This window comes from Cyprinus carpio, chromosome A5 (genome assembly GCF_018340385.1).
Source record: "Cyprinus carpio isolate SPL01 chromosome A5, ASM1834038v1, whole genome shotgun sequence".
NCBI classification, from domain to species: Eukaryota; Metazoa; Chordata; class Actinopteri; order Cypriniformes; family Cyprinidae; genus Cyprinus; species Cyprinus carpio.
Window position 1 is genome coordinate 28,271,502 of NC_056576.1, and position 17,633 is coordinate 28,289,134.

The 17,633-nt window shown below is 34.8% G+C and overlaps 1 protein-coding gene across 1 annotated transcript in view; it reads right to left on the reverse strand.

The window, feature by feature from the left end:
* jak2b (Janus kinase 2b) overlaps positions 1-17,633 on the reverse strand; it is a 46,699-nt gene that overhangs the window by 8,970 nt on the left and 20,096 nt on the right. The window contains 17 exon segments of the mRNA XM_042756733.1: positions 275-464; positions 1,132-1,268; positions 1,377-1,527; positions 1,665-1,816; positions 3,379-3,517; positions 3,609-3,742; positions 3,829-3,916; positions 4,196-4,330; positions 4,944-5,068; positions 5,258-5,444; positions 7,037-7,148; positions 7,333-7,490; positions 7,659-7,778; positions 9,381-9,675; positions 10,463-10,608; positions 16,169-16,286; positions 16,407-16,530. Coding sequence (XP_042612667.1) covers positions 275-464; positions 1,132-1,268; positions 1,377-1,527; positions 1,665-1,816; positions 3,379-3,517; positions 3,609-3,742; positions 3,829-3,916; positions 4,196-4,330; positions 4,944-5,068; positions 5,258-5,444; positions 7,037-7,148; positions 7,333-7,490; positions 7,659-7,778; positions 9,381-9,675; positions 10,463-10,608; positions 16,169-16,286; positions 16,407-16,530 — 2,511 coding nt within the window.

Sequence of the window (17,633 nt, forward strand, 5' to 3'; positions counted from 1 at the left end):
GTCTGGAATCCAACTTTGATTCAGACCAAGCAACTGAACTAAGTGTGAAAACAAGCTTAAATATGACAGAATGTGCTAATGCAGCTGACTGTACTAGACTCCAAAAATATCAATTTAGCCAAATATAACAAAATCTTTTTGAAATTACATTTATTGGAAGCTCTAAAATGCAAAACACAAGTGTGTGTAAAAAAAATGTGTCTGTTGTCCAAATTCTGTGGAAATGTGTGGGCGTAATGACAAGGTTTCACAACACAACCTTCCAATCCCGTACCTGCACTGTAGCACACGCCTTTGTATTTCACAATGTTCTCATGCTGGAGAGATTTGAGGATCTCGATTTCCCGCTCAAAGTCACGGATGTGCTCAGTAGTGCTGTGTTGCAACTTTTTCACTGCCACAACCTCACCGGTGTTGTCCTGCAGGGGGTCGTACCTGCACATTTCCACACTGCCGAAATTTCCCTGAAACAGGAGATAATTACTGTGATGAGTTGATTAGCACACATATTTATTTTTACTATTTTCCACATACTTAATAAAATAATTAACTGTGGTAATAGAAATTATGAACATTATTTTTATAGCTTAACTTCTTGCTCTCCTTTAAGCAATAAAGAAATATGAAGCAAATCGACAATTCACATAAACACAACCGTTCAAAAGTTTTTTCAATGTTTTTGAAAGAAGTCTCTTAAGCTCGCCAAGACTTTATTTGATCAAAATGAAAGTCAAAGCAGTAATATTGTAAAATATTAAAAATATAAAAAACTGTTTTTCTTGTGATAGCAAAGCTACATTTTCAGCAGCCATTACTGCAGTATTCTTAGTGCTCAAGAAACATTTATTATTATTATTAACAATGCAGAGATCAGTGATGCTGCTTAATATTTTGGAGAAACTGTGACACAGGATTCCTTGATGAATATAAAGATCAAAAGAACAGCATTTATTTGAAATATAAATCTTTAGGAACATTAGAAATGTCTTTGTTGTCACTTTTGGACAATTTAATGCATCCTTGCTGAATACAATTAATTTCGGTCAAGAAAAAAAAAAAATAAATACAGAAACTGCTGAACATAGGTTATATACAAAACAAAAAGTGATTTTAATGGTTGTTGGTGTCTACCTTGCCAAGCTGCTGCAGGAAAATGAGATGTCTCTCCTCGAACTGCACTAGATCCTCATTCTGAAATGCTCCAGTGCTCAGTGCAGATGCTCCTGCTTTACTGGGTAAAATGTCGCTCTCCTTCACAATCTCATAATCTGCAAACACATTTCATCACTCAACATTACACAGCAAGTCCAAGAGAAACAACACGATTAAATTGTGACATGTCAAATCTGTGTGTATTATAGAGTGACTGTACTGACCTGGGCAAAAGAGACTGTTGAGGTCTCGTATGATGGCTCTGAATGAAGGTCTGAATGTTGGCTCGTAGTCCATGCAGCTGTTGATCAGGTTAGCCAGCTCTGTCCACTTGGGAGCAGATAGCTGGTGCCGATTTTCATAGAACAAGTGTTTCTGAATAGAGAAATATAGAAAGACGATGTTCTTTGAGAGGTCCTGCTTATTCTTTTAACAGCATTTCTTACTACGAACAGGTTTTTCTGATTTATATTTATTGTATTAGTATTCTGAGGACACAGGTGTTGCTTTACCTTGGAGCTGTCCATGCTGGCAAGTGGTTTTTCTCCTCCGCTGCAAATCTCCCATAAAGTTGTACCAAAGCTCCATTTGTCTGAGGCAAGACTCAGGCTTTTAGGGTCTAAGATGCATTCAGGGGGCACCCAGGGGATCCGCTCCACCAGAACTACAAAAATATTTGCAATTCATTTAAAATGTAAATATTCTGATCAAATGTGACAATTCATCATCTATTACCTAATGAGACCACTGGTCAGCATAAATATTAACAATTTTAAACTATCAGCATGGGGAAAATAAATTCTACCATTTGGCCTCGTTTCTTTCTTTCCTTCCTTCTTTCAGTTTTAGGTCAAAATTTGAATAAATGTGATAAAGTTTATATAATGTGGTAAATGTTATTTGCTAAAACATTATTTGTTAAAACATGCTACAAATTATTTTTATTTCTGTTTAATGAAACAATGTCATACAGAACTTGGCGCAACAAGAGGGTGAGTGCATGACCAAACCATCCCTTTAATAATACACTGCAAACAGGAACAATTTTATTTGAAAATATGCCCTCTACTGGTTAGTGTGCAGATGTGTTTATGCTCAACCAGTTCTGGCATTGACAATCTACATCATAGTATCATAGAATTTGTCTTATTTAACTCTAATTACATTAATTTGTTTTGAAGTACATTATTATTTTTTTTACTATAGTTCTTCAGTCTGAGGTAATAGCAATCATTTTTAATGATGCCATCATTGAGAATCTCAGATTTTTAGATTCAAATCCTTTATTTAAATTCTGAATTCTATGCTTTTCTTTTCATTAAGCGCATGCACACACACGTTTGTTTCACTGTAGTGAGAACATTGCATGGACTTGCATTGATTGTATAATGATACTTTCTATCCCCTAACCAAACCCCTTCCCTCTAATCCTACCCTCACAGGAACATGTGCAAAACACTAGATTTAAATAAAAACATGTTAGTCTGATTTATGAGCCTTTTTAACTAGTGAGTAGCAGTAAAATGTCCTCACTAGTGTACTGTCATATTATTTCACTATATAAGTGTGGACATTTGGCCCTCACAAGTACACTTAAACAAGTACACACAAACATACACCACATTATCAGAACATGGTCCATTCCTTTTACATCCTTATAATGAAAAAACTGAAGCAAAAAGCTGCCTTTTCACTATCTCTGACAAATCAACAGACTGCAAGTCATTGATTTGTAATAGACAATACCATGGGAGCTGCGTGGACTTCTGTTTTATAAGCACATGCAGAATTTTTGGATATGATTTGAGTTTTGGAAAAGTTGAAATATTTGCAATTTTGCAGTTAAACTGCATGTGACCGCCAGAGATTACAGATGAACAATTTGAGAATTTCCATAATTTTTTTTCATTAAATTGCTACACTTTTTCTATAAAACGTGTGTTTATTAAAATTTATGTTCAAAATAATTATTTTATAATTGTTAATTAATTCCACTGATTAGCCTTTTTGTTCTTTCAGACATATTGGCAGCCATTTGTTTTGTGTGGATCCATTCACTTAATCATCAAGTGGAGGGTTAAGTTGCATCACAACTGGTTAGAAAGTTCAGTGCGAATGCCACTAGGAAGGCAAAATGCGCTAATCATATGCAAATGTCAGACATAGTGAAAAGGCAGCTAGAGATTCACACAAGTTCTTCAAAGAGTCTTCACATTGCTGACTCACTCTCTCTGGGCAGCACTGTGATGCTGATGCCAGGGTCACTTAGTTTGATGAATGGAGGGTTTCCCAATGCCCTGTCCTCCTCCCTGATCAAAAGGATGTTTTTTGCACACACATTCCCATGAGCCAGATTCTTTTCTTCCTGTGTGTGAAAGAACAAAAAGCATTAGTCAATTCTGACTCGCAAACCCACATGGTTATTCCTCATTTGTTGCTGTTTTTTTTTTTTTTACCAAAAAGAGCATAGCCCAGGCAAGCTGCTTGGCCACTTCCAGCTTCCACAGGATATTAACTGATATAGAGTTCTTGTTTTTCCTTAGGTACGTGTCCAAGGACCCAAACTTCACATATTCCTGCACCATGATATCTAAGACAAAAAAAAAAAAAAATCCACACCTTCAAGTATGCGGCAGTAAATCATTTTGGTCACATGTGAGCAATGTGAACACTTACTCTCCTCTCCGCATACACAGATACCGTAGGTCAACACCAGATGCTTGTGGGTGAGCTGGCTCATCATGCTGGCTGCCTCAAAGAAAGATTCAAGAGGGAGGGAAAAAAATTAAGAGACTGAAGAAACCACATGGGAAATCTGATGATAAAGGAATCATTTCAAGGAAAAATGACAGTTTAGATGACTTGAAAAATGGGGTGTCTAAAGTCAAATGAAACGTTAAGACACTTAACAGTTTAATTAGTTTTATTTTTAATTCAGGAAGTCTCAATTCAATTCCAAAACTGGGCCATATTTCCCTTACATTTATGTGGAACACTTTGAAGAAACCATCTCTTGAAACAAGAAACTGAATCTATATCTTACCTCAGAGTAATTTCTGTGGGCTTTGTCCAAGACTTTGACAATGACTTCAGTCTTATGGGTTTCTCCGTAGTCTCCCTGCTCTTTCCGAATCCCTTTGAAGATCTTGGTGAATGTCCCCTGACCTTGACTCTCACCCTGAAAACAATGTTGCACACACGTAATCATATGAAACTTGACATTTACAATACTGTTCAAAAGTTTGGGGTCAGTAAGATATTTGAATGTTTTTGAAAGAAGTCTCTTATTCTAACTAATCTTACATTTAAACTTACTGTTTCTAGTTTAATATTATTTTAAAATGTAATTTATCCCCATGATGACAAAGCTGAAGTTGCAGCATCCATTACTCCAGTCTTCATTGTCACATGATGCTTCAGAAATCATTAGAATATGCTGATTTGATGCTCGGGAAACATTTCTTATTATTATGAATGTTGAAAATAGTAATTTATTATTTTAACAATATTTCTGTGTAAAAAAAAAAACATTATTTTTTCAGAATTCTATGATAAATCGTACATTCAGAGAAGATAATTTATAAAAAGATCATATATTCGAAACAGAAATCCTTTTTAAAATCATACATTTATTTACTGTCACCTTTTCAATATAATGCAACCTTGCCGAATAAAAGTACTGATTTCTTTCAAAATAAACAAATGAAATCTTACCACCCCCTAACGTTTGAACGGTAATATAACATACTACACAGTTTCTGTTCAGATGTATAAGGTAACAGGATGCTTACAAAATCAAGGTCTTCTTTTTTGATTTTATGAAACACCATCTGACTGATGTTGTGTCTCTGCAGTGAGGAGGACAGGGGAACCTCTAAACCCCGATGACTCCGGCACACCAACAAACTTGACTTCTCTGTTTACAAATACACAAGGCATGGGATGTCAGGAAGATACATTAAAGGTAAAAAGGGATAAATGTAAACAAAAATACATTTTCACAATCTAAAATGTTGTTGTTTGCCAGAAGATGACACTGTAGAGTTGTAAATTTGTGGTACTCATATATCGTAATCATGATGAGAATATTAGCTGCTTTACTGACCTTTGGCCTTTGGTGAACAGCACTTGCTGAACTGAAAGACGACATCATCTGATTTCACAGTTTCTTTCTGGTAACACTTGAGCAGCTCCTTTAAACTTCTAAAATTCCTTTTGGTTCCACTAAGATTGTAGTCACCATTCTCAGACCTGGTGATCAGGCAGTGTTTGTACTCTACATCCTCATACGCCTGGTGGACAGAGAAGCTGATGTCAAGAGAGATTCAAGAAATGTAGACTACTGTTCAAGGGGTAAGAAAGATTCTTGGTTCGATTCTCAATTTTGTATTTATTTATTTTTTTAATTACATTCAGTGAATATAGTTTTAATACAAATTCTATTGATATTTCTAAAAAATGAACCGTAAACATCAGTTTACAAATGGTGAATTATTAAAAAGAAATTAAGAGCAACAGGTCAGTATTTTAAACCTATTATTTTTTTGTATAGGGTCCTTTTTTTAAACAATAATAGGGCCAAATAAAATGCTCTTCTTAATTTTTCTGGTAATCAGGTGAAGGCATAAAATATTAATTTAATTTATCCTAATCAAATTAAAAACCCTTTTATTTTTTGGCAAACAAAGTGCTACACAACAGAGGTTTACTGTTAAAATTATAAAGAAAACAAATGGGATTATTCCGTTAATTTTTTTTATTAATATTTATTAATAAAAATTTATTATATATTAATATTATTAATAAAATGTATTACGTTTTATTAATATTTATTATTATTAGTAGTAGTAGTAGTAGTATCATTGTTGTTACATTGAGTCTTAAAACTGCTAAATAGTAATATTTCTGACAATTTTTCATGTTAAACTAAACTTTTATTTTGATGGGTTGCCATGAGGAACTTGCAGCTGCTGTGTATTTGATATGACGGTAGTTTTGTCAAATTAAATGGTAAAATGCTAATGAAGTGACTCTCAGAGCAGCTGGGGATAATATATTTGTGTATTCATATCATCATAGTGAGACGTCAGGCTGAAAACACTGCGAGCGTTGTCCGTGCTTTAGTAAGTGTGTAGTAAACAAATTCATTCATTCATTCATTGTGGAAATCATAGCGCCTTTATGCGTGATGTCAAATGCTTTCGCAGATTTGTAGTATTACTATTGCATTTCACCTGAGTATTGCAAATCACGAATTGCTCTTGGTTCTTGTCAACAGTATCTCCGCCATGAGAAGCACTGAATGAGTGACAGGCTGACTGTTGTGACATTGCGCAAGGTAAATAATTGGGTGACATCTAGTGGAGAAGACTAATGATAAGATTCACTTTAATCAGATCGTTTTAAATGTTTGCTGAAATAAATACCAGGAAAGATAGATTCATGGCTTTTGAGAATCGATATCAAATCGACGTCATTTAAAAAAAACGATTAATCAGAAAAAAAAATTTTTTGCCCAGCCCTATAAATTACGTTTTCAAATATATTTCAAATAGAAAACAATCGTTTAAAAGTGTAATAATATTTCACAATATGTCCGTTTTTACTGTATTTTTGATCAAAATCTGATCTCTGCATTTCGTTGCCTTGTACCCACATGTGCAATGACAATAAAGTTGAATCTAATCTAATCTAAAATAAATGCAGGTTTGTTGATCAAGATTCTTTCAAAAACATAAAAAAAAAAAATCCTAACAACCCCCAAACTTTTAAATGGTAGTGCATGAAGTTCAAGATTACAGGAGGAATATTCAGTCTAAAGTACAAATCATTAAATTGACTTTTTTTTTTTTTTTTTTTTAATAAGTGCTTAGCAAAAACATACCCCAACAGCAAGAGTCAGGAAGTATTTGTTGAAGTCTTTGGGGCTGCACCGGAGCACGAATAGACCTCTCTGGTTTCCTGACTTGCGTAGTTTACTGATTGCAAACTCCATTCTGTCAACACAGACAGTGAAAACAATGATAATGCTTATAAATGATGCTTGATTGCAAATCTTGGGAGAATTTGATGAATAATTTTACTGGAGCCTGAAAAAAGCTAAATATAAACCAGGGCCAAAAATGTTGCTCTGAATAAGTTCTTTCATTTTCATTTGTAAGAATTTCCTGTAGTGCTTACGATATTGGCCCGTGGCAGTAGCTCTCAATGGCCTCCAGCAGATGGGGTGGAACGACATCCTTGCAGAGGTAGTGATGGGCATCCGTGGTCAGTCTGTAGTAGCCATCAATTAGAGACACAAAAGACAACGCCTCCATTGAGGAGGAGAACACCAGCTCCTGTTTAAAAAAAAAAAAATTTTTTTTGAATTTTAAATATTCTCACCGATAATAGCCGGAAGAAATCTATAAGTTCAAAGTCACTGTGAGTCCCTTTAACATGGTGTGACAATGAAAGGATATCCCAGAGAACAATGCAGCAGAGTTGCTCTTCCAAAACAGACTTACTAGAGTTTTTCCATCCTGTCTGTTGATGGAAACAATGCGGTTCATGTTGGTACCCTCTTTGTTGGCTTGTCTGACACTGATATCGACAACTTCCCCAAAATCACAATACGTCTGCAGGTCTTGTGAGAAAAATAAAATAGTGTTATGAAATTTCACCAGCAGAAAAAGAAACCTCCCACTTTTTATTTTGGCATGAATACAGAAATATTAATAAACACAACAAGACTGGCATTTCCTTCAGAATATTCCAATGCATTCACAGCTGCAAAAGAATTCTTTCAAAGTTCCAGGTAGGTTTAGGTTAGGTTTCATGGCACGTAGTATGCGTCTTGTTTTCTGCCCACTGCGCAGAAAAATTGACACGATACGACACAATCTTTGCAGTGTGAAGGCAGCTGTAGATTCTTGAATAGACGCCAGAAACAAATCGCAACTCCAGTAGACGATCAATTGCAACTGACTTAAAAAGTTTATAGAAAGAAATGACAATAGTGTAACTAAGATTTAAATTATGTAGAAATCAAAAACTGTATCAAGTATGTAAACTTTTGTTCAAATGTTTGGGGTCAGTAGAATATATATATATGTTATTTTAATTTTATCTAATTTTTTTTTTTTTTTTTTTTTAATATACATCTTTTTTTTTTTTTTTTACATACATCCTGAAGAACTGTGGCAATATCTCCAAGATGCTTGAAGAAACCTACCTGAAAAACTATGTGCAAGTGTACCTAGGACAAAAGCATTTTTAAACAAAAAGGGTGATCGCACCAAATGTTGGCTTGATTTAGTTAATTGAAGTTAACTGATAAATAAAATCTATTTATGACATTCATTTTGAAAGCATCCTCACTTTACAGCATTTTTACACAAGTGCCTAAAAATTTTCAAAGTACTGTAGCTTTGCAGGTAGGTCTCTTCAAACATCCTGGAGACATTGCCACAGTTCTTCAGGATTCAGTTTTTTCTGTTTCTTCATGTAATCCTAGACGGACTGGATGATGGTGAGATCGGAATGATGGATGGTGAGATCACTGGATTATTACAATTAATGGCAAAAGAAATGTTTGGAAATGTAAACTGACATTTCCTACTGACACACTTCAGCAAAAGATAAAAAATAACAGTCTTAAAACCTTTTTTGCTGACAGAAATACTAATGGCCTAAGACTTTTGCACAGTACTGTATATTAAAAGACATATTTCCCTCTATAACTGCCGTTTGTTTTTTTTACTATATTTTGGATCAAAGTAAATGCAGACGTGGTGGACACTTCTTACAAAAATGATAATAATCTTAACCGACCCTAAAGTTTGGACCTATAGCGCATTTTAAATGGTTTTCGAACTGTGGAAATTTGTTGAGAAAAATAACAACAGAACTATTAGTGCTCCCTTCAAAACTGTAATATCAAATATCAAATTTAAAACCAGGGTTACTGGCCTGGCTTGAACTCTACTAATCTAAAGACGGATCTGTTTCATCTGAAGTGGGCAGTGGGTCCTACAACAAACAGGCTCTCATAAAGAGCTCATAATGTCAAAGCAGTTTAAACATTTACTCTAAGAATATCACTAAAATATATTTGTGACCATATCAACTTCAATCACACAAGTTCAATACTGGCTTTGAGTATCAGCATGGCCAAAGGGGGAATGTTATTTTGAAGTATTCATAAATTTGAAATGACACGTTTTGGTTCAACATTTACTACTGGCTACCTCAGACTGTGTTTCTTTGTGTCGTTCTCTGCACCACTGGATGCCATGGTCTGCGGAGACGATGATGGTGACCTGTTCGGCCGAGTGCTTTTTGACCTGGAAATATTCGGTGTAGAAGCCAGAGTCCAGAGACTCCAGGCTGATCAGGTATTTGAGCTTTAGGTCGCGGGCTGAGGCTCGGCACTGGCTGAGCTGCTGTACGACTTTCCGAAAGCGATAGCGGATGCGTTTCCTTGTGACAAAATGGCAGTCTTGGATTTGCTCCCTCATGTCTTTAGGGAGGAAGAACTTGTAACTGTGAACAAAGCAGATAATAAGAGTTAGTATCAAATGCTATATTTGTTTTAGGAAGTCTCGGATGGATGGAGGTTTGTAGAAGTCTTTGTACCATTTGTGCTTTTAAATTACTATGTTTGTACTATATTTAAAAGTTTTTGGGACATGGGACCAGTGTTACAACATGTTTTTACCATGAAACCACGGCAGTGTTCTAAATAGTTAGAGTTAAAATAACAAGACAATTTTACTTTAAATAATAACATGAATAACTATTCTTTACCATGGTGTTTAGTACAAATCAAAAGACAATGTTTCTCAAGATATTAAAGGGATAATTCACCACAAATGAAAATTCTGTCATTGTTTACTCAGCCTGAAGTTGTTCCAGACCTGTATGCATTTCTTTCCTCTGTTGAACACAAAAAAAGATATTCTGAAGATTGTTTGGAACCAAAAAGTTGACGGTAGCCACTGACTTCCATAGTATTTTTTTTTATACTATTGAAATCAATGGCTACCATCAACTTTTTGGTGGTAAAAATATCTTATGTGCTCAACAGAAGAAAGAAACTCATATAGGTTTGGAACAAATTGAGGGTGATTTAACGATGAGCAGATTTTCATTTTTGGGTAAACTATCTCCAGTCTTACACTTAAGTGCTGAAAATTATTAGGTTGTATCTATAATGAATTTAAAATCAGAAATGTTTGGGAAAAAGGCAAATGGGTTCATAACCTTTCACAGCAGATATATGACACATTGACAGGCCAAAATATTAAGAAATCCATTCCATTACTAGTACCTAATGTCATTATAGATGTCCAGTGGGGAGCACTGCTTCTCTTTGGCAATCCTCATCATGTCCAGCACAGCCATGCCAAGGCACTCCTCCTGAACCTCATGGGCATTGGATAACTTCACCCAGCCGTTTACAAAGTCACTCCTCCACTGCATAAAACACAGAGGAAAAACCCGTATAGTTGGTGTGAAGATAAAAAATGTCGAAAACGTGGAAATCATTGAGAGGAAGAGTTGAATGACATGGTAGTAACTCTGTGGGCACAAGGTTTGAACAGTTAAGATCATGTTTAACTGGGTTAGCTTCATATTAGTTACCATAGTCTCATGATGATTATTAAAATAGGTTTACTGCATGTAGTTCTATAATCGTGGTATCATATATTTAAAGGGGTCCTATTATGCTTTTTCATGTTTTCAACTTTTTTTAGTCTGTAATGTTGCTGTTTGAGCATAAAAAAACCCTGCAAAGTTACAAAGCTCAAAGTCCATTTCAAAAGAAGATATTTTATTTAACATAAATCACTTTTTAAAAACTACAACGAACGACACATTTGGACTACAATGCATATTTTAGCTGCACTAGAGAAGGCAACAAGTGTTATCACAATGGGACACGCGTTGAGCTGCACTAGAGAAGGCAACAAGTGTTATCACAATGGGACACGCTAGCTTTCCCAAAGCAGACAAACTTAGAGTGGTTACAATCATCTGGGTTTAAAATCACGCTCAAATTGATTTGATTTTGAAGCAATATTTACACTGAAGCTTGCAGCAGGTAGCTATGGTAAGGGGCGTGACATTTCCTGACCAGGCGCCGAGTGCTGCCAATCACAACACACACTGCCACAGCTAACCAATCACAGCGCATTTCGTATTTCAAAAGGCAGGCCTTCATTTGCTACAGGAATTATTCGAGCTGTTCATGCCAGACTGGGGAGAGAGGTGTTGTAATAATGTAAAATATGTCAAAAAGAATGTGTTTTTTGAACAACCTAGTATGAGAGCCTGTTCTAGCTAACCCCCAAAACAAAATCAAGACCTTGTAGCAGAGCATAATAGGACCCCTTTAAGATAAACTCAGCCCTAAATGTCACATACACTAGTATTCAAAAGTTTGGGGAATGGTAAGATTTTTTATAATATTTCTAAAAAGTTTATGTTCACCAAGGCTGCATTTATGTGATGAAAACAGAAATACTGTAAATATTATCACAACTTAAAACAACTGTTTTCTATTTTAATATATTTTATTGTGATGACAATGCTGAATTTTCATCAGCCATTACGGTCTTTGATGAAAGTTCAAAATAATTCATTTCTACGTAATGTAACTCTTTTGTTACATTATAAACAACTTTACTGTCACTTTTGATCAGTCCTTGCTGAATAAAAACAGTCAAAATTATCTAATTAACTGTTTCAAAGTTTTAATTTTAAAATAGGAATAATATACAGACAGGTTATATATGAAAAGTGTGAAACACAATAACCTAGGTTTAAAAATGTTGATCAAACATTATGGGGATTTTTTTTTAATTCACAAACTGATATTTGTAGTTGATATAAATAAAACTATTAGATAGATGATAGATAAATGTTCACATAATTGTACTGAATTTTTTTTTTGCAATAAAACATTTGAAAACAGAACACTATCTATTTACAGGGCTGTATATAGGCTGAATGCTGACTACTGGTATTTGGACAATCTGGCAGACTTTGTTACCAACTCTCAAAATGCTAAGTGCCAGACAATTAACTGGCTTGGCTGGTATAATGGTATACATACTGTATAGTGACCCTGGGTTAATGATATTAAGTGGTAAGTGTATGTTTATACACCAAAAACACCATTTATTAAACATGACACAGCATCAGTAAGCAAATAATTGTTTATTTTATATAATTTTGTTTATTAGATGTAAACTACCAACTACAACACTCATGTGCATTAAGAAAAACCCCACATCAGAACTAAAAGCAAACACACATTGAAAGCATCAGCCATGAACAGTGCAGCCGCAGACTGACTGACAAGTGTTCAGATGCGTTTTAAAAAATCTCCTGTCTGTGTCACACTTGCACATTTACAGGACATAAACCAATATAATCCAACTGGGTCAGACAAGAGGTCACCTCCGAACACATCACAGCTTTATTTTAAACCCCTATAAGCCTGCTCTCTCCCCGGATGACCTCAACATGATGGTTGTCTGACTTCCGCTGAAAGGATATTTCTTTTGATATATTTATCAAAGATATTTCTTGCTTCTTAATAGATTTGCTAAGAGCGTAACTTCAGGCCATGACTGTGCAAAACATTTTAGCAACGCATGCTGGATATATCGGTACTATACTGGTTATTGGCTAATATTAAGAGATGTTTTTTTTTTTTTTTTTTTTTTTTTTACTTATTATTGGTCAACACTGGATATTCAATTGTGCAGCATCTTTACATTTAAATTACCTTGCTAATGCTCACTTAAAGCCATTTTTTTAATCACATAATTTAATAACACTGTTACAATTTGAACTTAATTTTTTTTTGTAGCTCACATTTTAAATAATTTTAACTTTGGCTGTGATTTTCTTTCGTTCGTTCTTTCGCAGTCATGGCCTAATGGTTAGAGACTTGGACTTGTAACCCGAAGGTTGCGGGTCCAAGTCTCAGGTCCAGCAGGAATTGTAAGTGGGGGAGTGAATGTACACCCTTGAGACCCTTGAGCAAGGCACCGAAACCCCAACTGCTTCCTGTGAGCCGCAGCAATATGGCTGCCCACTGCTCCGGGTGTGTGTTTACAGTGTGTGTGTTCACTACTGTGTGTGTGCACTTGGATGGGTTAAATGCAAAGCACAAATTCCAAGTACGGGTCACCATACTTGGCCACAGGACACTTCACTTTCACTTACTTTCTTTTCATTTTTATTTAACCAGTAAAATATATATACATATATGTCCAGGGAATTACATAAAATTCCAGTGTGGCATACTTAAGTATTCAGAAAAACAACATTATTAATTATATTACAAAAGGGATTTTATAACCTTTATTGGATAAATTCTATATGTCGACTGGTGTATCGGTTTTGCCGATTAATCGGCACCGATAATTGATTGCTGGAACAATCGGTTATCGGCAAAAATCCATGCCAATAGTTTTCCGTGTTGCGTCCATTGCTGGAGCAGCTGAGAAGGGTCTGTTTTCATTATACAGTGCGAGAGCAGACTCTAGTAGTTGAAATCACTGATAGCACGTGCTATTTGTTTAGAAACGTGAAGCTGCACGCTGAAACTTCAGACCCGGATTTAAATGCAGCTGACAGAAAATCCTGCCGCCCCACAGAGCACCATTCACATAGTTTTCCATTAAATTACACTATATTCACCCTGGTATAATTGTAGGGCCCTATGATTTCCGTGATGTGGAAAACGCGGACAGAATCGCAGAATCCAGTCATAAAAACAGAATTCACAGTTTAATGCGGAATATCACGGAATTGGTCAAATTTTGAATGAATTAATCAAAAGTAGTTCATTACACTTAAATCAGATCGCGATATGGACTAGCATCTGTTACTATTAAGCCGTAAAAGGCGATTTAAATATGAATCCTGCATGTTCTGCGTGACTCTAATGAATGGCGCAGATGCGGTTTCATTTATTCTGAAGCGTGTGTGACGCTCGCGGTGATTTCAGCTTCTGTTGTCTCTCTAAATGAGGATGCAAACACATAAACAACATCTGCAGAACTGCTCTGAGAGTCACTTCATGAGCATTTAACCGTTTGATTTGAGTAAAGCTAGCATCATATCACATACACAGAACTGTTAAGGTATTTACGGCAACCCGTCAAAATAAACGTCCGGTCTATTTTTCAGTAGAATGTACATAGCCTACTACTTCTGCTACTACTAAAATGAACCAAACATTATTTTTTAAGCAATAATCACACAACATTTCCATGTTTTAATTTTAATAGTAAATCCCCTTTGTTTGCCAAAAAAAGTTTGCTTAATTTTCAGTAATTAAAAGATAAATTAAATGAATGTTTCATGCTTTCATTTGATAACCAGAAAATTTTTTATACACAACAACACAGAATTTTTGAGGGGAAAAAAAATCATAAGGCTTCTTTAAGAAAAAAAATGAATAAATTAAGTTGTTTTATGGATTCAAATTATTAGACATGCTAAAACAGAATTTGTAACAATAAAAAAAATATGGTGATAAAAAAAAACATCTCATAGGGCCCTAAACATGTAATCTTTGTTAAATTTTTATTAAATAAAGGTGAAAATGTATAAGTTTCATGGTTTTAAATTAATTAGACTTGCTTTTTAATTAATAATTAAACTTTGTCGTTTTACCAGTTCATAACTATTAAAATGTTTAAATGTAGTGGAGAAAAATTTTAAAGAAAAAAAATTTTTACTATTATTATTACTTTTATTTTTATAACTACTATTAGTAATTTTGAAAAAAATAAAATTTAAAAAAAATAAAATTCAACATTTACTAATATCAACACTTACTATTATTATAACTACTAATATTAATAACTACTATTAGTATGTTTTTTTTTTTAAATAAATAAAGCACTATTTTAGTTTTTGAATGATAAAGTTTTTGTTCACTTGTATCCCGATTTAGCTTTGACCAGTTAAACTATCGGTTAATTAATCGGTATCGGCCAGTGTGGTCCAACCTAGCTATCGGTATCGGCAAAATCCACTATCGTTCGACCTCTAATAAATTCCATACATTCCCCATAAAAAATTTAGCTTTGACCAGTTTTGACAATAATAGTCAAGTCAAATTACAGAAATTGTAGTAATAATAATAATAAAAATACCCAACCATCACCAAACATACCCACAACTAAAACATTTTAACCCAAGTGCCAAGTCACTAAATAGCCTGTCTTTATTTTATTAATCTAAACATAATCTGAGCGTATAGGGATATATACTTAATCCAATCTCTCCATAGTAGTGAAAACAAATGAGACTACAATCTTAAAGTGAAAGTGCACTTCTCCATTACCAAAATATAAGTTACTACATACAGTCTTCAAGAGCAAAACTGGTTGTAGCCATTTTCTTGTGATTGTTTTCTTGCTTGCTATAGTAAGGATTGTAAACAAGGATTTGTTTCAAAGGTGGCTGCGATTTTTATGAAAACACGTACTTCGTAAAACACTGTATAATCTTTAATATGTCCTTGTGAGAGTGAAACTTAACGAGACACTATGATAGCAGTGTATTAAAAAATTTGATAAATCACGTTCCCCTCAGTGACAGTCATCGCATACCAGACTGTTGGTGGAAGACGAACAGGCACCACAAAACAAGCCCACTCAGTAGAGTCAGAGAGCAGCCAGCATGAGTTTCCTTTATTTATCATTCGTTTAGTAAATAGGGGCCTTTATCCGTGCAGATATACACTGGCATAACTCACATTTGCACACTCTAAATCCGAAACCAAGAAACAGTCTTTTCTTTGAGAAGATAATCGAGGTCAAATTGTAATTAAATTGTATATGGATGTGCTCAATTATGCAAGATATGCTCAGATTTCAGGCCAAGTGAAGCGTAACTGTAAAACACTGTTGCTATGGTGATTCAAAATCCACGACAGCACAAACAACACTTAATTCACAATTAAAGGTAATTTCTTTATTGCAAAGCTGATGTATGGAAGCCTCACCTGAGCAAAAAGGTAAGACATAACACAGTCATCCAGGATAGGACTCTCAGATCCTTTAGTCACTCCATAGCGGTACGCTCGGGGTGCCCCACAACTGTACCAACCGGGAAAATAGTACCTGACAGAAAATACCACAGTCACTAAATTGCAGGCTGAAAGAATTGAGATGGAGAAGACAAAAGCCATAAAATAATATTAACCAGTTTAATCAAGTGAAAGTTGGAGCTGAGCGCGTTACCTAATTCTGAATAACAAACTCTCATTTGCGGTTTCGTCTAAATGGAGAACATGATTGGGTGATAACCAGACCCTTTCATCTTCTTTGTACAGTCCGAACAGGCTGCAGTAGACTGGAGACACTCCTATGAGAAACACATGAACATAAAGAACAGATGCTTATGAGACAAGACAGACAGACACAACATTAGTCTTATGGCCCAAACACAAACAAATTTTCACACCAAAACAGCCAGTGTAAAGTAAGAAAAGTCTGCACATGTAAACTAGGGATGGGTCACTGTGGTCAACTACTTGACCAGTGGTGCAACAGCCAACTAGTCAGTTTGTTCTGTTAACTAGTTCATTATTAGAATAGAATTCTCCTTATTATAATATTATTAGAATGATTCATCACTAATCAGAAATAAATGACATATCAAAATATATATTTTTAAATGCATTCAAATAGAAAAGTTATTTTAAATAATAATATTAATATTTCACAATATTAATTGTTACTGTGATTTATCACATAAATGCATCCATAAGAGACTTAATTGAAACATGCAAAAAATTGTACCGAACATTTAAAACCATACACACACACACACATCTAAAATCTCATTGATAAAAAAAAAAAAAAGCTAAAAATTAATGCTTATTGTGAAATGGACTTTACTTTTAGTAGTTTCACTTTAACCTTTACATTTTTATTAGTTGATGTCTGGGTGCAAGGAAACCCTCTAACTAAATAAAAATGAATTTCCTTAAATGCATAGACAAATTAAGTTGCTTCTATAAATTCCCTCAAGATGACTGATACCAATCACATATGCATTTGCATGTGTAGCAGTTGAAATAATTTAAAGGAAGTCCGCTGAAAAAAAAAAATAAAAAAAAAATAAACATCTTGAAATACCATCACGCATCTGTCACCAATACCCTGCTGGGGACGAGCTGATGGCTCCAGGGCTGATGTTTATCTTTATTAAACAGTAAACACGGGTGAACTGACAGGATCTTATGTTATATGAGCCATCAAAACTGCACCAGATTGATGTGAGACTCCTCATCGTGTCCCCAATAACTGACTGTTTACACAATAATTACAGTAAGTACAAAAAAAATGTTCCCCTCATAGGTATAAAAAAAATGAGTGTTATCAATAATCAATTTATATGAGTATTAAATAATGTCAGGTGGGTAAAGCCTTTTTTTTGGGGGGGGGGGGGGGGGCGGGTCACTT